Genomic DNA, 24,068 nt, shown 5'->3' on the forward strand with positions numbered 1-24,068 from the left:
CGTGAGTTCAAGGACAGCCTGGTTTACATAATGAGTACCAGGACAGCCAGAGATATACAGAGAGACCCTGTCTCAAAAAGTAAAAAAGAGGGGGACACTGGGTCAGGAAAGGGGACAGTAAGGCAGGGAGAGTAGAGGGTGACGTGAGCAAAGTAAATGGTAAATGCATGAGAACGTCATAAATATTTCATATGCTAACCGAAACATTTAAGAAAAATTAGTAACCACAAATAAATGGACACAGAGACAGGCATCAATTGGCAGACTACTCCCTACACACACACACACACTCACCACACCACTATCATCACCACCACCTCCACCACTGCCATCACCACCACCATCACCACCACCATCACCACCATCACTATCACCACCACTACCTCCACCACCTCCACCACCACCACCACCATTGCCACCACCACCACTACCCTCTAACACCAAACAAAAGAAAGGAAGCTCATGTGGCCCACACCACACTATTCCTCCTCCTCATGATTGATTTTGTTGGAAGTCCCACACCCAGAGACTTCAGGGTCATGCGTGTAGAGTCCTCTTGGTGAGGACACACTTGCCCATGCACACATATCACACATGCTCAAAGGTGAGTAGTTGACACAAGTATGAGCCACACTTGGATCCAGGGATCCCACACAAAACCAGACCAAGCAGTCTATCCAGACGCCCTGAGGAAGCCCAAAGCAGGCTTTGGGGATCAACATCCAGACCTTCACAGATGCCTAGCAAACACTAGCCCAGAACTCCAGCCCCAGGCTGTTGTGTAGCCTGAGTCAGAACAGTTTTCCATTAAGATGAGATCCTCAGAGTCACACAAAGAGAATGTTTCTCACTGTGGCTGTTGTTTTTCCTGGGAATCTGGAGCCACCCTGTGAGAATTATCCTAGGACTTTTGACCAAGACATGTAGATGTTAGCACCATGCTAAGGATGAACCCAGCAATCTGAAAACAAGGACCACACCACAGGCCCAGAGACCCAGGAGTAAGGGTCTGTTTTCTGGTTTGGGTCAGTAGGAGGACCCTAAGTCTTGCGAATGAGCATACCGGTGCCGAGGTCACACCGTTTACACAGCACACAGACCCACATCACAAACGCATGCCACACTGACGCATACGTATCCAAACACAGCACGCTGCATGCGTCTTCCCATCCATCAGAAGTCAATGTTGTTCACAGACATCGGAAATTCCTACTGGTCTCGATCACACACGCGCACAGAACTGCAAGCACCCACCTTGAGTCCACACAACCTCACTGGCCTGTGCATACACGGTACCCACACAGAATTCTCAAACCGAACTCCTTGACTGCTTCACAAGCCCATAGGACCTGTGCACACCTCCCCAGCCTCTTGCTCCACCCACAGCCCTGCCACGGCTCAACTCGTCGTCTCCGACAACACCTATTTTCCAATAACCCCATTTTCAGGTGTGGGAAACTTTTCTTCAGGTCTCTAAAAGAGGAAGCCCCATAGATCCTTCTGTTGCTGCCCCATCTGCCCTACATACCGAAGTCATCCCTCATTTCCTAGCCTGTCTCCTACAGATCCAGCGAGAAAGTCATCGTAGGCAACCTTCTGCCTGAGCCCTGGGGTGCTGGCAATAACAGCTGTCCCCGGAGGATGCGGAGGGAGGGAGGAAAGGTGTCAGCTCGGTGCAGAGCTGGGGGGCGCCCGGGGAACAGAATGACGCCCCGGAACATCTTCGGAGTCTGGGGCGGCGGCTGAGCCCTAAGCTTGAAGCGCACGGAGCTGTCCGTTCAGCACCACCGCGCGGCTCGGGGCTCTGGGCCCACCGCAAGGCGCACGGGCTCGGTTCCCACCCCCGCTCCGCGGGCGCCTGCGGCGTGGGCTCCTGCCTCTCTTGGCGGGTGAGGGGCGCGCGAATCGGAAGAGGGGGGATCCACGAGCGTCGGGGCCACGCAGCCACCTGTGAGCCTTTCGCGGCTGCAGGCGGCGGTGTGTGGGGCCCGAGACTGAAAGGAGGCGCACGGCGGACCCCGCCTGCCCGGTGGCGGGGCACACACACAGGCGCACACATCCACATCCTCGCACCCGCGCGCACTCGCGCAGGCAGCCGGCGGTAGCCACCGTGGTGATGCTCGCCAGCAGATCGGGGAAGTTTCCCGCCGGCCTCGGCCGCGGGCGCCGGTGCACCCAGGTAAGCGCTTCCAGAACGCGCAAGGCGAGCCCGGGGAAGGCGCAGCGCACGCGGCCGGGGGCACGGCGCCAGTAGGGCGCGGGATTGGGGGTGGTGAGGGGGCTGGGAAGGGGATCGGTCTTTGGAGGCTGGAGACCTGGGACGCTGAGTTGACCCTTTCCCCCCTGGGCCCAGATTTACGGACTGGAGCGGTGAATTTCCCCGCCCCCTCCCAAACCTCCGCGCCCCCTTCTTGGCCCAGCCCTGCCAGTGCGCATCTCAGCTTGGGTCCCGCCTGTCTGCGGCGAGAGGGCGGGGGCGTCTCCTTGGTCTGCTCACAGGCAAGGTCAGCACGCAGCCCCCATGGGCTCTCAGAGCTTTTGGGCGCTACTCCGGGGAGGAGGTGGAGGCCCGGCTGTACTCGTAGAAAGATACACCCTTGCCTTGCCTTGGAAAGGGGTCAACCCCCATAAAATCATTCCTGCACCCCAGTGTCAGACCGCACACAGAGACCCTGCTGGAGAGGATCGGGTCCTCCAGAGGAGGGTGGGGAGAAAGAAAAAGAGAGACTGGGGTGGGGAGTGCGGGCGCTCACACAGACGCGGTTTCTTCCGCATACAGGTGTAGCGCCCCCGCGCGGAGCGGGCTCCTGGGCATCTCCAGCATGACCCGCCAGAGCCTGTGGGACGTGTCCGAGGCCGATGTCGAGGATGGAGAGATCCGCATCAATGTCGGCGGCTTCAAGAGACGGCTGCGTTCCCACACGCTGCTGCGCTTCCCTGAAACGCGCCTGGGCCGTCTGCTTCTCTGCCACTCGCGAGAGGCAATTCTGGAACTCTGCGATGACTACGACGACGTCCAACGTGAGTTCTACTTCGACCGTAACCCTGAGCTCTTCCCCTACGTCTTGCATTTCTACCACACGGGCAAACTTCACGTCATGGCTGAGTTGTGCGTCTTCTCCTTCAGCCAGGAGATCGAGTACTGGGGTATCAATGAGTTCTTTATCGACTCTTGCTGCAGCTATAGCTATCACGGCCGCAAAGTGGAACCTGAGCAGGAGAAGTGGGATGAACAGAGCGACCAGGAGAGCACCACGTCCTCCTTTGACGAGATTTTGGCTTTCTATAACGACGCTTCCAAGTTCGATGGGCAACCCCTGGGCAACTTCCGCAGGCAGCTGTGGCTGGCATTGGACAACCCGGGCTACTCAGTCCTCAGCAGGGTCTTCAGCGTCCTCTCCATCTTGGTGGTGTTGGGATCGATCATCACCATGTGCCTCAATAGCCTGCCGGACTTCCAAATCCCCGATGGCCAGGGCAACCCTGGTGAGGACCCCAGGTTCGAAATCGTGGAGCACTTTGGCATCGCCTGGTTTACATTCGAGTTGGTGGCCAGGTTTGCTGTGGCCCCTGACTTTCTCAAGTTCTTCAAGAATGCTCTAAACCTTATCGATCTCATGTCTATTGTTCCCTTCTACATTACTCTAGTGGTGAACCTGGTGGTGGAGAGTTCCCCTACCTTGGCTAACTTGGGCAGGGTGGCTCAGGTCCTGAGGCTGATGAGGATCTTCCGAATTCTCAAGCTGGCCAGACACTCCACTGGCCTCCGCTCCTTGGGAGCCACCCTGAAATACAGCTACAAGGAAGTGGGGCTGCTCTTGCTCTACCTCTCAGTGGGGATTTCCATTTTCTCTGTGGTGGCCTACACCATTGAAAAAGAGGAGAACGAGGGCCTGGCTACCATCCCGGCTTGCTGGTGGTGGGCTACCGTCAGTATGACCACTGTCGGGTACGGAGATGTGGTTCCCGAGACCACAGCCGGGAAGCTGACTGCCTCTGCCTGCATCTTGGCAGGCATCCTAGTGGTGGTCTTACCCATCACCTTGATCTTCAATAAGTTTTCCCACTTTTACCGGCGCCAAAAGCAACTCGAGAGCGCCATGCGTAGCTGTGACTTTGGAGATGGATTGAAGGAGGTCCCCTCGGTCAACTTAAGGGACTACTATGCCCATAAAGTTAAATCCCTCATGGCAAGCCTGACAAACATGAGCAGGAGTTCGCCCAGTGAATTGAGTTTAGATGATTCTCTACACTAGTTGGGATGGTTTGTGATCGCCAAACGTACCTTGCCGATCCGCCTCTTGTGCCTTTGGCACAATCCAGGCACTGTAGGGTTATGACATAAAGAGTCATCCTGACCCTAGAGGGAGAGCTGCATGGGATATGAGCCCTAGGTTGCTTTTGCAATGTTTAGGGTCACTTTTTTTAGAGGGTGGTGTGTCAAACACCATGCCTTTGCACCTTTCAATGAAGTGACACTCACTGGTCTTTGCATTATGGGCATAAAATGTTCATCTTTCTGCCAGATGAGTATATAGAATGCAGATCTCTCTGTCCAACGTGTACACTATTCTAGTCTTGATGCCCTAGTATCACCTGTGAGTAGAGTTTTCTGTGCTCCCATTTCTGCGGTTGTTTGTGTGGACTCTATACAAAAAGCCCCGGCAACTCTGTCCGGTGGAAACACATTTGTCTATGGGGTCAGCAAGGGTTACCGTGAGATTCGGATCACAACCTTGTGAAAACAGAATCTCAATTATTTACCCATTGCTTTCCCCTAATTTTCATACCAAAACAGAAAGATTGCAAAGCTAAGCACACTTAACTAATGCAAATCTTCTTTTTCCTCGGTTCCGTCCTTGTGATGTGCATGGATATGCCAGTCAGTTTTTAGAAAGATGTGTATTGATGTGTCTCTCCTAAGTGTCAGTATAAGAGAATGTTATTCAGTCCACATGTAGTAAAGACTGAATGTTTTTTGTCCTAAACAGATAGATTAGGAACAGGGACTTTAACTAAACATGGGCCAAACCCTAGGATGCTATAAACAGACTTTATATAGGCTAAACCTTTTCACTGATGGTCAGGCCTCTATTTTTCCTGAAGGAATCATAGAGACTTTTATTTCTGGCCGAGATTACTAATCCAGGCCATTTTGACCAAAGTTTTCTGTATCTTGGTATTAGCATGTTTTTCAAGTATTTATTTTTAAAGATGTTTAGGAATAAGGTCGTGTGTCTTTCTCAACTAGAAGAGGTTAGTGTTGCCTTGTCGTGAGGTGAGCATCGTTAGGTTGCTAGCAAGGGCAGTAGCTTAAACATTTTCTTGCCTGCTCTGAAAGCTCATAATAGGACAGCCCTTTTAATTCCAAGCAGAATTCTCTTTAGGTAGCTCTGCTTCTAGGACACCGGATAGTATGTAGACGTTTTGATTGCCTTGAGCTCCTGCCGTGCCGTGGAAGTCCGGTAGTGCAGAAGAGTATTCAAAATACAGATGTGCATGAAGACAGTGTGGCTCACCCAAGGTGGAAACACTGGAGTTCTTATTTTCATTGCAATTGCAGGGTTTTCTTGTGGGGAGGCCAGAAGAAAAGAAAGAGTTATAAAGCCAAAAACTACTACTTCATAAAATATAAATGACTGTGAAATTCTTGAAAAAGCTTAAACCTTTTGACTACTAAGCTTTGTTGAAGGGTTAGCACTATTTCTTTTCCCAATGTGTTCCTCCTCTGCAGATAGTCAGCATAGATGCTATGAAGGGGAAGCTGGGCCCCCTTTTAAGATAATTCTTTCTCATCATCCTCTACATAATCCAATGGTTTTCCAGTGGCTTTCGTTATTGTTAAGTCTTTGGCAAGGCTGTAAGAATCTACGATCTAAATAAGGAGATAAACGGGCTTTTTTATCCAAAGTTTGGACCTCCTCTTAATTGGTCCGTTTTGTGTTTTAGTCGGGTAAGGATAATCCACACCTTATGGGGTATGGAGTGGATCTTCTCAGAGGGCTTTGTGTACTAGTGTTGTCATGGCTACAACAGTGTGGGTGATTTGTTGGGTGAATGCACTGGCTACTTGATGTCCTTGAGCCTCCGGTTCAAATCTTTCATCAGATTGGAGTTTCATGAAGGGCAGAGGGTGGCAACCTCCTAGTGCCTCCATGCAGACACACCTACGTGTGTGATTCCAAAGCAGCAAGGCTGTGCGATGACTTAGAGGACCCTGCCGAGGAGACAGAAGACAGGGTTGTTGGCACACGGAACTCTTGCTGGCTAGTATCTTCAGTTCTGGAAGATGCACTGAAGGCAGGTGATAGCATAAACCTGTGAGAACTGTTCTGTCTGCTGAGGCTGACGGCACAAGGTCAGGCATGGTATCCACATGATATCCATGGTCATGACCATGAAGCTGAGGCAAAGGAGAAATGAGGCAAGAGGCAGACTAACTTAGTCACTCCCGTAAGGATTTTCCTAAATAAGTGGGTTTACCACCGAAAAAGAGATACCTCTAGTGGGTACCTACAAGGGTACGAAAGCTGGAAAACTTGACTTTTCTTTTTGGTAATGACTTGTTTTATCTGGTGCCTTTCTTTGGGGGAATCCCAAAGTGCTTTAGAGACTGTCTTTTTTTAAACATTTCTTGTATGTATATGTATATATATATATATATATATACATGTATGTATACTTGTAAAAAATATTTCTTTGCCCACCAAGACTTTTAGTCCCCTCTGAACTGAAAAGGTCCCATTGGCATTGAGTTCTCCAAGCAGTGGTTTCGGAGACCTTGAGGGAGGACACCCCAGCTGATGGGGACACAGCAGTGAATTCCCCTAGAAAGAGCATAGTGATGCCAGGGACTCCGGGAACCCTTCCCTCACCACCACACCACAACGAGATATGATGTTCACAGGTGCTGGCTCAGAAGCAAAACCTCTGGTTGGCCATGTTAGATAATGCCCTCACCGCAGCAGTTTCTCTTGGTAACCAGGGCAGGGCAGATTAATTCTCTGTCCTGTTGCTGGGAAGAAAGGCTACAAAGATGAAGTGCCCCCACAAGACTGTCAAGGTGACCAGTGATCCCTTGGCGGGACACACACATGCACACACGCACACGCACACGCACACACACACACTCATGTTTGCGCACACACATGTTACACACTTTCACACTTTCACACATGCACACACTCATTTATGTTCATGCACACACGCACACGCACACACATGTTACACACTTTCACACACGCACACACACACTTTTACACGCACACACATGCACATGCACGCACACACACACGTGCATGCACACACACACTCACTCATGTTCGTGCACACACACACATGCACACACATGCACACCCAATCATGTTCGTGCACACACACATTCACGTGTGTCCAGCTAGTGGCTGAAGGGCAGCTTTACTCCTGGCATTTGATCTGTTCAATGTCACTGGGACAGATACAGTGGCCGAGCTTTCCTCGCAGCACCTGAGGTGGACGTTTGGAAATGACACGTGCTCATTGTACAGACGCACTGGTCTGAGGCTGTGTTCCCCACCAGACGTCCTCATTCCCCAGGTTAGCTGCCGAGGAGGGGGCGTGTCGAACGCCGAGTTTATGCCTAGCTCATCAGGTAGTAATTGGTGTTTAATATCCAAATGTGTTATTTCTACCTATCATAGCCCTCGAATCACTGAAATGCCTGTTAATTATTGCTTCGTTTCAATGAAAATGGCTTGTTCTGCACTTTGGGATGGCGGTGATCTGTACAGGCTGTGTGGTCTCTACTTGAAGGTTTAACCAGTATTTCTTTTATGTGAACAGCATGACTTGCTCCATGGTTGTAATTTTAAACATCGAGAACGCTGTATTTGCAATGTCGGTTTTAACATTCACTAACACACTACTGTGTGGCATCCTGGCGGCTCTCCGCTGCACTGTTCTGAGTCCTGTGCTTGAAGCTACTGTGCCTCGACTCTGGAACGAGGCACATGACTGATGTAGTCAGGATGCCAGCCTTGCAGATGTGCAGATTAAACAGAAAACAATTATCTAACTTCCTTAAGCCTCCTCAATTACACGCGGATATTGGGAAGCAAGGGACTGGGTTGCCTGTAAAGGCCGAACTGGTGTTTGTTTGGTTTTGTGTGTGTGTGTGTGTGGTTTATGTGTGTGTGGTGTGTGTGCATGTGTGTGTTCATGTTCACATGTGTGTGGAGGTTAGAAGTTGAATTTGGTTATTTTCCTCAATTACTGTGCACCTTATATAGTCAGGCAGGATTTCTCACTTGAACCTAGCACATCTGTCTTGCTGGTCTAGCTAGCAAGCTTGCTAGAATGCTTGTCTCTGCCTCCCATTGCTGGGATTATAGGTAGAAGATCATCCTGCCTCCTCACGCTTACATGGGTTTTGGAGATCTAAATGATGGTCTCCTCAGCCCCAAGGCAGCAGTGGGAGGAGCTTTTGCTAAGAGCTGGTGTCACAGGGTGCTTGGTAGAAGGCTTGTTACATTTTGGGGGGGTCCCCAGTGGACCAGAGGCTCCTGAAAGATTTCTTCCTCACTCGGTGCCCTGCTTAGAGCCTCCACAGCCTGCTCTGACAGCCCCGCCCTGTTCCATGGTGCCAATCTTTTTGCTACTCAAGTGGTTACTGATAGTAAGGCAGGTCTGTAGTAACTCGGAGCATCCAGGGTGATGGGTATGAATGTTGTTGGATTCGTGCAACTTGCTTAGTTCTCCCCACCTGGAACTCAGAGGCTAAGGTCTACCAGAGGCCCTAGGGGAACCAATGAGAGGGGCACTACTTAACTGCCTTAACTCCTGGCCTTTTGCGATTTTTTTCCCATTGCTTCAGAGAGTGGAAAAGACGGATGGGATAACCCTTAAAGCTGGTTTTTTACCTCAGTATGAAAGCAGAATTCCAGCGTGCCTCTCAATGTCCTCATTATAGCACAAGAGCTCCCCCATCTCTGATTTATTTGTAGGAGAACAGAGGTTTCACCCTTCTCTTCGGCAGGCAGAGAGGAGGGATAAGGGTCCTGGGGACCGGCTTGGGCCTAGTGTCTGGTTTAAGTGCCTTGAGTTTAAATAAGCAGCCATTGTCTCCTGTGGGCTTTAAGTTAGTCATACATCTTATATGAGTAAGCAATCCAAATTTCTGCTATTAAAAATTATTAGGCAGAGAGGAAGAAAATGGGCATTCCATTTGGTTCACTTTTGTTCTGTCTTTGTGAAGCGAGGCAGATGCTCACTCCTGTTCCTTGAGTTACTGGGAGGTTCTCAGTGTGTAGCTCAGAGGTCTCACAGGTAACTCACTGCAGGGTGCTACATTCTGCTGGAATCCCCTGGAAGGCCGAGGTGAAGGTCGTTGCCAGAACCAAGGTGGCGTTGGATTCTTACCATGATTCGGGCTCCCATCTAGCAGGGTGTGACTGATTCCAAACAAGATCTTTGCATCTCACAAGGCAAAACAAACACCCACTCCTCAAAAATAATGTGCTCAAAGTCCATCTCTTTTTTTTTCATTTTTTATTTTTTTTTTATTGAGCTATATATTTTTCTCCGCTCCACTCCCTCCTTCTCCCCTCCCCTTCTACCTTCCCCCAAGGTCCCCATGCTCCCAATTTACTCAGGAGATCTTGTCTTTTTCTACTTTCCATGTAGATTAGATCCAAATATGCCTTTCTTAGGGTCCTCTTTGTTGTCTAGGTTCTCTGGGAATGTGAATTGTAGGGTTTTTTTTTTTTCTTTATATCTAAAAGTCACTTATGAGTGAGTCTGGGTTTTCTCACTCAATATGATGTTTTCTAGCTCCATCCATTTGTCCGCAAATGTCAAGATGCCATTATTTTTCTCTGCTGTGTAGTACTCCATTGTGTAAATGTGCCACATTTTCTTTATCCATTCTTCGGTCGAGGGGCATCTAGGTTGTTCCCAGGTCCTAGCTATGACAAAGTCCATCTCTTACTTTCAGGATCTTTAGATAGCGTTCTGCCGAGGACCAGCCGTGAACAAACCTGCACGGTGCTGCAGATTTGAAGAGCTGGCTTCCTGTCTTCTGCTGTCCTCGCAGCTGGCTTCTCCCAAGCAGATGACAGGGTTCACCCCTGAGTTGCGGAAATTCCTAACAAAGAAAATGAGGATGGGAAGAAGGCAGGAAAAAGAGAGGAGGAAGGGAAAGAAGTTACAGGAGAAAACAAAGAAAAAACAGAGAGAAAAACAGAGACCAAGAGGCAATGTTTGTTGAGATTAAGGAGGAGACAGAGTGAAGTGGTGAAGGTCAGAAAGAAGACAAGAGGCTCCTCCCTCTCCCTTCCCTCTCCCTCTCCTTCCCCTTCCTCTTCCTCTCAGTTCAGGGACCTACACAAACAAAGTCCAAGAGGCAAGATTGCTGGAAAGTGTGAGAACAGAGAAGAATGTGGTAGAAGTTGGGAATAGGAAAAAACATGATCAAAAAAAGTTATATCAAAAAAATTTCAATTAAAAAAATAGTCAAGTCAACGTGGTTGAGAAGCAGCCAGGTACCAAAGCAGGTCAAAGCAGCTCTGAATACCTAAGCTGAATTCTGCAGTCACTGAGACTAGCTTTATGAGATTGGAATGTGACTGGAAACAACTTCAAAGTCCAGGCCTGTCCGAGATCACCACCACAGTGAGGCCAGGTGCAGTGTAGGCGTGGGGGTGAGGCCAGGAGGAAAAGGCAGTTCCACAGGCGTGCATCCAGCAGGTGTGTGGGGTTGAGGGACGTGGAGGGGCAGCGTGGACTGATGGGTGGGTGGCTAGCTGCTGGTGTCACCAAGAGAAAGTGGGAAGGAGGAGCCCTGCTGCCAAAGGGACTATGTGAGAGGGCAGGGGTTGTCTAGAGAGGAGCTCTAGTCACGCGCATAGAAGGGATACAAAGACACAGGAAGAGGGATGTGACCCTGCCAATGGCCAGCATCCACTAAGTCCCCAAGGCCAGGGATCTCAGCTAGTCCATCATCTATCCACAGTTCCCTTCTCTCCTTCCTCCTGCACGTTAGGCAACCACAGAAGTCATCCTGTCTAACATGGATTTACCACTCAGGCTCCAACTTCTTCCTGTCTTCCTCCTTTCTGTCCATGGAATCACAGTGCTTCTTGTCCACTGGGGGAACTGTCAGTCATCTTGACTCCTCCCCACTTATTGATCTAAGTTAGTTTCCATGGCAATCATTTATCAGCAGCTGAGAAATTGTCAGGAACCATGTTCAGTTCAGGGGCAATGAGCAGAAAGGGCATCGTTCGTAGTAAGTCGTACACACTGCAGAGCTACTTCACATCAGATTTATCTGGAGGTTTTAGCCAAGTGGCCAAGTAGAGTTTTGAGCTTCATCCATCCATAAAACCAGATTTGTGAGGTAGAGCCAGGCATCTGCAGATAAAATTCCTGGGTGATTGATTGATTGTGTGTGTGCATGTGTGTGTGAGTGTGTGCCTGTACGTGTATGTGTGCATTGTGTGTGTGCATGTGTGTGAGTGTGTGCATGTGCGTGTATGTGTGCATTGTGTGTGCATGTGTGTGAGTGTGTATATGTGTGTGCGTGTGTATGTGTGTGAGTGTGTGTGTGCATGTGTATGTGTGTGTGCATGTGTGTGTGTAGCACATTCTAGGCAGGTGCTCTACTATTGAGCTCTCGCCCCAGCCCTCCAGGTCGCTTTGACACAGGTGGTTTTCAGTCTGCCTGTGACGATACAATGTCAGGGGTGTCCCTTACATTCGATCTCATTCCTGCATCAACTGTAACCAGGTTTCACTGTCTCCATCACTGTATCGTCACATATTGGTCCCATCCATCATAGCGGTTCACAGGCTCTCACCCTCTTTTCAAACCTCACTAATTCTTGTTTTGATAATTACCAGTAAACTCACAATCAAGACTCGCCAGCTGACCTTTCTTTTCTGCAAGCCCTCCAATATAAGTTCTTCCGATATCTTAGTGTCTGAGACCGACCCACGAGTGATTTCCCTAGCTACTGGTAAATCCAGCTATATATGAGGGGTCACAGCTCATTAGGGAGAGCATCTGCATGAACCCTTTAAGCTCTAAGAGGAAAAAGTCCCTTCAGAGAAGAACTGCCTTCAGTGGGGCAAGGACAGGCAAAGGAACACACAAAGTTGCTAGCACAGAGGGCCCTGGGAGCAGCATGCTGGATAACCAGAATCAGCGCGCCAGTTCCGAGGCCCAGAATAATGGTCCCCCAAAGAGCTGTGGGGGTGTCTAACTGTGCCTGGCATCCAGCAGCCTGAGGGGTGATATAACATGGACAGAATTGGGGTTCTTGGGAGGTATAGTTTTTTTTTTTTTTTTTGCACTAAACTTTGTCGCCCACATCTCCAGACATTTAAAGAATCCTGAGCTATTTTCAGACCTACTATGAAAAGAACCGAGGTGTCTGCAGTCAGACACCAGGCTAGCTGTTTCCCGAGAGGAGTGCTGGCACGACTCCTGTCTTGATCTGTCAGCCTTCTACCGACTGTTCCGGCAAACTTTGTGAGTCTTCGTGGCTGGCTCACTTGGGAGCATCTGAACAGTGCCCGCTGTGCTCAGACTTGTTTATGACAAAGGCCATCCTTGCTGGGTTGTGTTCTGATTTCTTTTTGTGGAAAGTGTAGGAGGAGAGGAGGGAACCACAATGCACAGAGCCCAGGGTGTCCCTGGGCTTCCCCACTGACTGCTGGAGGGAAGCCAGACGGCTTGCTTCACGCTTTTCCTGGATTCCATGTTTGAAAACTGCTTTTGGAAAGAAGAGTGGGTGGGGGCTCAGAGAGCCCCAGAATTACTCAGTAGTGCCCCCATTTTTAAAGAGCCGGCGTGTGTGTGCATGTGTGTATGTGTGTGCGCGCACGTGCGTATGTGCGTACATGTGTGTATATGTGTGTACACGAGTGTGTATGTGTGCATGTGTGTGAGCGCGCACACGTGTGTATATGTGCATACGTACACATGTGTGTGCGTGTGTATGTGTGTATGTACACATGTATGCACACACGCATGTATGTGTGTACCTGTGTGTATGTGTGTGTCAAGCTCTCTCCTGACAAAACTAAAATTAGATAATCCAGTCAGCTCACATTTACTGACTTCCATTTTACCCGAGGTCCTTACCTTATTCTTTTTGAGGTATGGTGTCTTGGTGGAATCAGAACCCACCACTCTGCTGGTCTCCCAGCCAGCTTGCTCTCGGAATCCTTACAACACCTTCTGAGTCTGGAATTGCAAGCGTGCTTCCAGGCCAGCTTAGCAATTACGTGGGTTCCAGGGATCCAAGCTCTGGTCCTCAAGCCTGCATACAAGCGAATGCTTTGCTGGATTCATCTCCCCAGATGGATGGGCAAGATTTTAGCTGTAGTTGTAAGGTGCATTAAATTCTAATACACTAGTAATAGCTGAATAGATTTGTGATAAACATAATGAAACAATCTACGCTGGCAAGATGGTTCTGTGGGTAAAGACGCTTCCTGCTAAGCCTGAAACCTGAGTTCAACCCTCAGAGCCCACATGGTGGAAGAAGAGAACCAATTCATGCACATGGTTCACCTCTGACCTCCACACATGTTCCGTGCCGTGCATGGAGCAACACAACATATGCAAAATGAATGTATTAGATTAAAACAAACCCAAGCTTAAGAGAAAAAACCTGAAACTCCACATTTCCCTTCCCCCAAGTACTGAATTGGGGACTTTCCATTTCTCAGCAATTTCTGTACATCTATATATAAATTTATTCCTAGAAAGGGAAAACCTAGTTTTGTAGATGGTTTAATTCTGCAAGCTCCTTAAAGTCACTTGGGTATTTTTTCCCCCTGTGACAGCTTAAAAAGATCAACATTAAAAATAAGTGTGTATGAGTGTGTGTCTGTATGCATGTCTGTACTGCATGTGCTCGCCTGGTGCCCATGGAGGCCAGAAGAGGGCAGTGGACCCCTAGGACTAGAGTTACAAATAGCTGTAAGTCACCACATGGCTGGTGGGACTCAGACCCAACCTGGGTGCTCTTAACATCCCTCCAGCCCAACTTCATTTAAAAAAAAAAAAAACAAAAAATAACAATAACAACAACAACAACAAAAAAAACCTGCTTTGTTTATCTGGACCCAAATCCATTTATCCACTCCCCTGTGAAGAGCAGTTAGTCAGGTGGATCATAGCTTCATCTGGAGCCCGGGCGCCTTGTCTAGGATCGCCCCACTGAAAACGGCAGATCTGGGCCCCACTGCTCGCTGGCTCCACTGCCGATCAATCGTCCTCACCACTGCGGTACAGATGAGCTGAGCTCTGACGGGAGTCTTTCAGGCCAGGTAGACTCACTGGTCACCCACACTCTTGGCACGGTAGGGGTTGGGGGGGTCCCCTCCCCTCTTGGCTCCTGTCTCTGCCCCATCCTCCTGACCTGTGGTCACACTGCCATACCTCTTGCTGTTCTTAAGTCCCCGGGTTTTATTCTCCTCACACTGCAGCTTCCCTGGTCCTTTTCAGCTGTCTGTACCGAGCGCCAGGCAGAGTCCGGCGCCTGGGATCCCAAGGTTATCTGAAGCTCAGCGAATCCAGCTTGGAACGTGGTATCCTGTCCTTAAATGCTCCTCTGCCCCATTAACTCATTACTGTTTGGGGTCTGCACTGGGGTCCTCGGGGATACCTTGATCCTCTATGTCATTTGTGGATCCAACCCAGGACTGCCCGCATACTAGGCATGCTCCACCAGAGAGGCACAGACCTGGTTCCCAGTGTGACCGCTCACTTTTTGTTTTCATTTTCTTACCTCCAAAATCCAATAAGTCAAGTAGTTCCACTGGCTCAGTTTCCCTAACAATCCTTGGTTCTGTCCCATCTCACCATCACCACCTTGTCTACATTCTACTCCCTGCTGGCTTTCATTTCAACACTCTGAGGCTATGGGTCCCCTTTTGGTGGAGCCACGGACCATGTTCCCATCATCTGAATATCTCTGGTTCACAGATGTCTAAACACGGGCATTTCCTAAACTAGCCTTGCCACGGCAAACATTACCGTGCTCATTTAAGGCCCCCAGTTTTCCATCGTGGCTTTAGGGAAAGACTGGGAATAGGAGCCAGGCAGGATTTGCGATTGACACGTCAGTGAGTAATCAAGGTGACTGCTTTTCTTATTAAACTCAATCCTGGATTTCACAATTTCCAGCTAGCAGAGATGATGTCACTCCCTCTGTTTTCTTGTGGTGAGTCTTGAACTGTTATCCATACTTGGATTTTCTATATTTATCACACAAGCAAACCTGCAGCATGCAAACCTAGAACAACTGGCAATGCGTTACTGCTGTAACTTCAGGTCCAGGAGCTGACAGTCTTCTGCCTTCCACGGGCACATACAGACAAGCAGGCACACACACAAACAGTTTTATATTTGTGTGAAATTAAAATAGTTTAAGAGAATGTACTTAACAATCCAAATCACTGTTTGTTTTAGCAACTAATTGTCCTCAAAATTGAAAAGCCTTACAACAACAATTAATGGCACAGACTCAATAGCCCATTAATATCAAGCTCCACACTGAAGATCACGATCTAAGTATGTGAAGTGGTTATGATCATCAGCTGATATGCTTTGAAAATAAACTTTGAAATGCTTTTTGAAAGGTCAACAGAGAATGCACTCATGAACTTGCTCTTTGATTAATAATAAAATCCAGATTCTCCCATGGAGCTTGGCTTTCTCATCGAACTCTTCTGTTTCAAGCTCTGGGATGTCTTCTCATTTGAGCATTCTTGTCAAGAATATTTTCTTTTTCAATAGGAAAGAAAGCTGTTGTGGAATCGATGGAAAGGCTTAAAATGAGAAGCTGCAGGGTTCCCCCTCCAGAATATTCTGTGCACACTGGAGCACTCCAAATATCAGAGCATACTGAGAACCCGAAAGTGCCAGTGGAAGTTTGTTCAGCTTCCACTCCACTAGCTACAGCTGACCCTGGTGTCTCAGTCATTGTTCTACTGCTGTGAAGAGACACCATGACCAAGGCAACTCTTACAAAGGAAAGCGTTTAATGGGGGCTGGCTTACAGTTTCTGATGGTTAATCCATTATCATCATGGTGGGGAACATAGTGACAGGCAGACAGTCTTGGTACTGGAGCAGTAGCTAAGAGCTTTACATCCTGATCTGTGGGCAGATCCCCCCCCCCCATCTCCTGGGCCTGGTGTGGGCTTTTGAAACTTCAAGACCCACCCCTCCAACAAGGCCACACCTCCGTATCCTTCCCGAACAGTCACTATGGCGACAAAACATGCAAATATATGAATTTATGGGCCATTCTCATTCAAACCACCACAGTTGGTAAAGTCTATCAAAATGTAAGACAACCAGGGGCTAGATTTAAACATAGGAAGGCACTGGGGTTTCTCGTAGAGAGATTTTGAAACTTGTTGGCTTTTGGAACTTTCTAGTGAAAAGGTGATGTGGGGTTTGGTGCTACTTTGAAAGTTTTTGCTTAGGCTGCCATTTGTATTTGCCTGAAAAGAGTATTTCCTTTCACCTTCATCTATCTATCTATCTATCTATCTATCTATCTATCTATCTATCTATCTATCTATCATCTATCTATCTGACCCCTCAGCTGAACTAAGCTCAAGGAATCTGCCTCACCATCAACTTGAGTGAGTTCTTGTGTAACTGTGATGTGGGCAGGTGACAAAGACAAGAGCTGTGAGAGCCAAGGGGACTATGGTGTTCCTTCCAGAAAAGGAAACCCAGGAGTTACCTGTCTCTGGTATCTCATACTCCAGCATTTTCCTTTGCCAGATGCCGTGCACCCACACAAAGAACCAGCAATGTTTCAGGTTCAGGACCTGAACAAATCACCAAATACCATATTTGATGCTCTCAAGAATCCTATAAAAATATGAAGATTACACACACTATAGAACCAAATCCTTCTAAGTATAAAAAAGCCCATACTTCCAGATATTTCTCTTTAAAAGTATTTTTTGTTTCCATAAATATTCCATAACTATAATTAAGGAAATGTAGCCATGCAGATCATAGGATCCTATGAGGCCCTCAAGATATAAAGCTGCTCTTGAGCTTCCTAGAGCTGAAGTAAACTGAGAGCCAATCAATTACCTGCGTCATATCTGCAAGGGCCCAAGGATGCCAAGACTTTTAGGGGCACAGCTGAGAACTTTCCAGATAGGTCTTCACAACCACCTCCCGGGCTGCTGAAGCTGCCTCAGCAATAATCCCTACAACAGAAAACTAGTTCTAGAGCGTATGGGCTTTAAGCTTAGGGAGACAACTGCTCACAGCTTTTCCTCATATAAACTCGTACCCAGGAGAAGAGTCAGCTCTTCAGGGAAGGCTTTCTTGCGTTCTAGAAGAGTCAAATTCATCTTGGAAAACAACACATTTGGTTTTCAATGAACAGACTCCGCTTTTTGTTTCTGCAAAACGAGGCATGAAAATGAACCCGAAAAGGGTTGGAAGTTAACTCTAAGCTAATATCCATTTATATTATGCCAGGGACTTTGCTAAACATTTTACAGGCACTGGAACATTTGCTCACTGAAAGAGTTGCATTACAAACTGATTTCTTTTTGAGATTTTTATCTTATGCCCAGATGTTTTGCCCGCATGTGTGTACACCACAAGTTTTAGTGCTCATGGAGGCCATGGAAGCTCTTGGAAGGTTTTGGATACTGTTGATTGGAATTAGACTACCATGTGGAGTTAACCACCACGTGGGTGCTGGGAATTGAACCTGGGTCCTCTGGAAGAGCAGCACATGCCCTTAGCCACCGAGCCTTCTCTCCAGCTACAAATGCATTTGAACACTAAGTGGTGGAGTGGCTGCTTTTGTTTAGGAGAACAAAGGGAGAACTGGGATTTGAACCCAGAGCATTTAACATCTCATACCAGGAAGGGATGGATGAAGTCAAGTGGCTGTGTGGATGTGGAAAAAGGAAAACTGGACTCAGTCCTTGGGACCCAAGTCACCCTTAGACAAACCATGCCGTGCACCGCGTTCCTGTGTCTGCGCTCTGTGCGCTGGCACCCAGTTCGCGAGTTTTGGGCAAGGGGGCTGGAGGTTAAAATACACAGACACACACAGACAGAGAGACAGCGACACGGGTCATCCTTGAATTTCCCAAGAATGCCCCCTTTATTGTGTTCAGGGGCAGATTATATAGAGATAGCCACGCCCCAACCAAACCCACCAGAAACCACTCTCCTGCCATCAGGAACTCCTGAAGGTCTCGTGCTCAGAGCAGCTGTAGGCTCTCAGATCAGGGGATTACAAGAAATTCAGGATCTGGGGTCTCACTGCTCCCAACAACACCAGAGTCCCCAGCTAAGATACAAGAGTTCCTTTTACTACCTTAATGCTTCTCCAAAGTGCTGCCAAAGGAAAGCTGGCAAGGGGGACACACTGCGGCATACAAAACAGCATAGCAAGCAAGAAAACAGACTCAAGCTGCATCCCAGTAACTGAAAGATGTCTTCTTTGTAGCACATCTGTGAAGCTTGGTACCCACAATCCCACTCCCCATAGAGAAAGGATGCCATTTTAGAAAATGTAGAGTCTACTGAAAGGCAAAAAGTTAATGATCAGCTCACACCAATCCTAAGTTTTAAGGCTTGGTGACAGCGTCAACACTCTAGAGCCAGGTACACGGGGTGATCCAGTGAGAAGGCAGCTTGGAGGTGACCATAGAAACTTAAGAGCCCACACTGGTATTAATCAGCCATGACTTCGCTGAATCTCTCCACATTTTTTCCAGTCTTCCTTTGCGTTTTCAATATGCATCTTATTGTGAAGCGCTGAGCTAATCCATCAGGACAGGTCTTAATAGAGCTGGACATGGCTGACATCTGGTTGCTGCAGAGACAAACAGTTGCATCTAACCCTAGCCCTTCTTACCCAGCACACTGAGAAGCGCCATGGGGACACAGGGTCAATAAACGTCTCTGTTTCGAAAAGCTTTACAACCCAAAGCGAAGGCGAAGGAAATAATTATGGTAAGAAAGCAATAAAGAAAGATGAGGTCACAGACGTCAGCTGACCCATGCTGTTTCAGAATACCAGGAAGCCATGCTCCGTCCACTTGGTGGTCACTGTTCTGTGAGTGGAGATTTGGGGAGTTTAATCAAGTGGCCAGGGGAGTGGTGGGGAGCAGGGCTGTGTGACATGGTCCACGTGAGAGGAAAACAAACAGCAATGTCTTTTCAAGGCCGAGGGAAGACATGAGTTGGCCCTGTGGCTTTTCTTGTAGTCTTTGTGATGAAGAAAGCAACCAGGAAAGGGAGGGCTGAAGTCAAGTGTTGGTGTGGAAAAAGGGAACGCAAATGGATCAGTCCTTGGGGGCCTAAGACACCTTAGACACACCAGAGTCTCCAGCTAGGATATATGAGTCCCTTGGGTCCAGGTTCCATCACATCAAAGGGCAAAGAAACACAACACTCAATGGACCCAATTTCTTGTCTCCTGTGCCAAAAAAGGAGCATTCTAATGAAATATCTAATTAAGTGCCTATGCCTAATAGTGACGGTTCAGTAATTCCAAGTAGTTAAAGAATTCTATTTAGAATAGCAGTATTTTTAGATTTTAATCATTAATCTTTAATGTTAAAATAGGAAAGAAACAAAAATAGCATTTCTATTGAATATAAATGTGTCAGTAATTTGGGAAGATTTCCCGTGACTAAGTTAAAAACATCCCACTAACGTATTATATAATGTTTGTTGAGAAGCGGCACACCTGGCAGTGAGCGGAACACGGCTTCAAACCCTGGGATGTGATTTGGTAAATGAGCAGAAGAGATACAAAACCATACAGGTGGCACTGTCCAACACAGCGTCACACACTGTGTCGTGCTTCTGACACCCATTAAGTCTCTTTTCTTCTCAGTTTCCATGAGTTGCAGCTATAGCCCATATTTTGAACACAGACCTGTTCATGTTGACATCGCTGCGATCGCTGTAGATGTACAGCGTCTCGGTTCACTAAATCAAGCACAGGGCGCTCGGCTCACCATACAGGACAAAGCCAGCTTCTCCTGGGATGAGGGCTCATTAGTCCTGCTCACGCGCAGTGCCTGCTAAAGGGTGGCTGTGCAGACAAGATGCTTACTTATTTTTGGAAGTTCTTAGCAGGGAGGGCCGAATAAAAGGTTTCTTCTTAAACTCAGAAATAGCTAGGTAATTTCTTTTCCTGGGCGCCGTGATTCATTGGGCTCAACCAGATTTAAAGGTCTCTCTCACGGCTCATGATTGCGCAACACTGCGTTTGCTGCAGGATGGGGAGGCGAGGGCCAGGGAGGGAGAAGACAGGGAAACTTTAGGATAGATTATGCTCAAATGTTCTGACTCATTTAACACAGTTCCAGAGTAAAATAATATTCATTGCTCTTGATTCTTAAAATGTGTATGAGCCATGTGTGCTGCGCACACCTTTAGTCCCAGCACTGGGGAAGCAGAGGCAGGTGGATCTCTGTGAGTGCAAGATGGTTCTGGTCTACAGAGTGAGTTCCAGGTCAATCAGGGATATGTAGAGAAACCTTGTCTCAAAGCAAAGCAAAACAGAACGCGCGCGTGTGTGTGTGTGTGTAAACAGATGCAGATATAGTGGTAACAGGGTGTAAAAGTATTATCAAGCAATCAGACCAAGGCATTACAGAAAGGGAGCCCTTGTCCTGACTCAGGTATCTCAGGAAGAACAAGTGGCTAACAGCCTCATTTAGTCAGGTGGGCAGAAATTGTCTTCGTTACTTTCTGTCATCTCAAGTAGGTGTTTTTGCTTGGACGGTGGAAGTCAGTCTTTCGATTCCATCAGGGTTCAGTGGGTGACAGGAGAAACCTTTAAGAAAGGGAACCTGGATACTGTCTGAGCTGATGAACATGGCTGACTGTCCCAAGTGGTCGCCTACAAAGAGGAGCGGGATCAGTGAAAACATGCCTTGCTATGTATTATATAAACTGGGGTGAGCAAAGGAAGTCTTGTTAGTTTTAGCCATCTTGTTTTCAGCTTTATAATTCACATACAATATACTATGTATAAGGATCCAACAGAACAAAAACAATTGTCACTTCAAGGCAAGATCTTGAGCACAATGCCGCTTAAAAACATGTGGAAGCTTTCTGAGGTGACCTGCCCTCTGTGGTCAGTGTCGGGGACACCTGCACTCACTGGAGCTGTTGCTGTGACGTGAGTGTGACGTTTGCCAGGGCTCCTTCCCCTGTGGCAAGCACACCTGTAACCACTGTGTCCCGTGGGGGCTGAGAGCAGGGGAGCGCCCTGCCAGTGCATGGTGGATCTTGGGTCTAAGAGGAACAACCTGAGCTACATCTTTATGTAGTTTTGCTGAAGTTTCAGGGTCACCCCTAATCAGCCATGCAACCTGACCCGCCTAACGGAGTCCAGGCCATGAGCTTAAAAAAGAAAAAAAAAAAAAGATGAAGTGTGCCAGGTGGCACTGTGGAATTTATTTGTCTTCATGATGTACACACATAATTAATACATAAAACAACACACACTCGAAATGGCCATGGGTAGTGCAGAGAAGGACTGGTCCCCGTTCAATTACACAAATGCTAACTCCACTCAGAAATGAGTCTCCTAGTTTAAGTCTGCTTTTCCCCCCAGGTCCCAAGGACACAGTTTAGTACAAACATTTTTACTGTTTTGTTATTGTCAGATACATGATGCTCATCAATTCCAGGAAATAAATGAAATCAACAAAAAGTCCTGTGACAAAAGCATATTTTCACAGAATAATCTGATGAGATTACTGTGGACCAATACAGGAAACAATTGTATTGCTTTCTTGGGTTTCATTTCTTTATAAGTATTTCCCACACCTCTGTGTGTGTGTGTGTGTGTGTGTGCAAGGATTCATTGATTTCTTTGGTTTTACAGGGTACAATTCTGTATGACACACACACACATATATATAATATATATATATACACACACATATGTAGCCTTATTTATACCAATATTAAAGTCAAGAATTAATATTTAAGAAGGGAGAAATGAAATTATTCTTCAATATAAAAATGTCTGGTCCATTTGGACATTATTGCTCTTGCTGCTTTGTTTTTACTGGAGATGAAGGAACACACCCAGAGCTCCCTGCTTTTGTACAATTTAGTCGTGTGTTTGTATCTGTCAGTGTGTCTGGACATCCACCAAAACTATCCTGATCTTGTCTTTAAAAAACAAAAAGTGAAACCGCATAAATAAATAAGTCTACCTAAGGGGTACAATAAATAGACTTCTCCACAGGAATAAAGAGTATTGTAACATAAAGCCCTCCAGTACTGTGTGATTAAGCAACAGTTTTGGGTTTCCAAAGTCTCCAAATATAGCTTTAAATTTGGTTGGTTTGGTTGCTGGTGGAACAGCTGGCAGAAAGGGCACATTTCTATCGTTCTCAATCCTTTCAGAATGAAGTCAGAGTGGATACAACTGTACAGTTTGCCTTTGGAATTTATCTAGGTGTACCATCATTAGTTTTTGACTTTTGCAAAATTGTAGAACATACATTTTAGGGATTAAAAAGTAGTACAATCCCTTCCCTTCTGTGGTGGCTTGGTCTCTGGTCATGCTGGGCAGAGGGAGTCGTTAGAAATTCTGCTGTCTCCTCTTCTTCGCATCCATGGCATCCAGGATGGGCTGCCTCTTCGCACTGTATCTTTGATGCAGTTCTTCTATCTCCCGTTCCATCATGGGATCCAGTGCTTTCAGACGCATCTGTAGTTCTTCTAAACTTAGATTTTTTAACTAAATGCAGAAAAAAGAAATTAATACTGTAAAATAATCTAAAATATATTAGAAGTCTAATGAGTTTTAAAATAGATATTTCAGAAAATTCATTACACCATCTTAGAAGCATGGTCGACAATTAAAGCATGAATTCTTTCCCTGAAGAAGCCACAAGCTACACCTTGCAGAAACCTCAAGTAATCCACAGCAGAGCGATCAATGCCTGCACTGTTATAGAGGACTGAATGATAAAACGGGAAGATGAAGAAACCATTTGAAAAGACCCAGAGACCAATGTGCCATTGTCAACAGCAGCTGTTGGGGTGATGTTCTGGGGAAAGCCAACACCGACAGGACAAGAATCGGGACAGACCAGACACAGGCTCAGTCAACAGTTTCACCCTTTATTTTACCAAATGCCGAAAATGTCAGCTCTTAAACAGAGTTACATTATCTAGAATATTTTTACCCCAAGTGTTTTGATAAAATAGTATTGTGATTCAAACAAACAAACAAACAAACAAACAAACAAACAAACACAAAGCTGGTTCAAACTGCACTGTGTAAGTTCTGCTCTGGGTGTGGCCAACTTGAGAATGAACCGGCGATGAGATTTTACCGGGTACACTACAGTCTGGCCATGTTGGCTTTAGGGGACAGCAGCACAGTCCTTACTGTTTTTCATTGTGACCTCAGGAAAGATCACCTGCTCTGCTATATAAAAGGACCTAGAGCACTCCGGTGCCTAACTATATTTGTCTGTTTGTTGAAACAGGAAGCTATGGGTCATCTCCTGAAAAGCACAGGCTGCCCTGTTCCACACTCACACACAGTTGGACATCATCAGGGCTACAGGCTGCCCTGTTCCACACTCACACAGTCGGACGTCATCAGGGCTACAGGCTGCCCTGTTCCACACTCACACAGTCGGACGTCATCAGGGCTACAGGCTGCCCTGTACCACACTCACACAGTCGGACGTCTTCAGGGCTACAGGCTGCCCTGTACCACACTCACACAGTCGGACGTCATCAGGGCTATAGGCTGCCCTGTACCACACTCACACAGTCGGACGTCATCAGGGCTACAGGCTGCCCTGTTCCACACTCACACACAGTCGGACGTCATCAGGGCTACAGGATGCCCTGTACCACACTCTCATTCACACAGTCAGCTTTTACCCCATTGATGTTTAAAAATAAACCCTAAACTGGCCCTGTAAGTGTGTAAGGGCACTTGCTTCAAGCCTGAGGTATAAGTTCAATTCCTTGAATGCACATGGTGGGAGGAGAAAACCAAATCTTTTGTATCTCTTTGACTC

At 47.3% G+C, this 24,068-nt stretch overlaps 2 protein-coding genes across 5 annotated transcripts in view; one reads left to right on the top strand and one right to left on the bottom strand.

Annotated features, from left to right (window-relative positions):
• The first annotated feature begins 1,700 nt into the window (after positions 1-1,700).
• On the top strand, positions 1,701-8,038 carry Kcns2 (potassium voltage-gated channel modifier subfamily S member 2). Its single transcript, XM_057791242.1, has 2 exons — positions 1,701-2,179; positions 2,780-8,038. The coding sequence occupies exon 2, from the start codon at positions 2,823-2,825 to the stop codon at positions 4,254-4,256; it is 1,434 nt and encodes a 477-aa protein (XP_057647225.1). The 5' UTR covers positions 1,701-2,179; positions 2,780-2,822; the 3' UTR covers positions 4,257-8,038.
• An 11,901-nt stretch (positions 8,039-19,939) lies between these two features.
• Stk3 (serine/threonine kinase 3) overlaps positions 19,940-24,068 on the bottom strand; it is a 213,693-nt gene continuing 209,564 nt past the window's right edge. For all 4 annotated transcript variants that reach the window (XM_057792643.1, XM_057792642.1, XM_057792645.1 and 1 more), the window contains one exon: positions 19,940-22,765. In XM_057792643.1, the coding sequence (XP_057648626.1) occupies positions 22,607-22,765 (159 nt within the window). In that variant the 3' untranslated portion in view covers positions 19,940-22,606. The remainder of the gene's footprint in view (positions 22,766-24,068) is intronic.

Source organism: Chionomys nivalis, chromosome 17 (genome assembly GCF_950005125.1).
Source record: "Chionomys nivalis chromosome 17, mChiNiv1.1, whole genome shotgun sequence".
NCBI lineage: Eukaryota > Metazoa > Chordata > Mammalia > Rodentia > Cricetidae > Chionomys > Chionomys nivalis.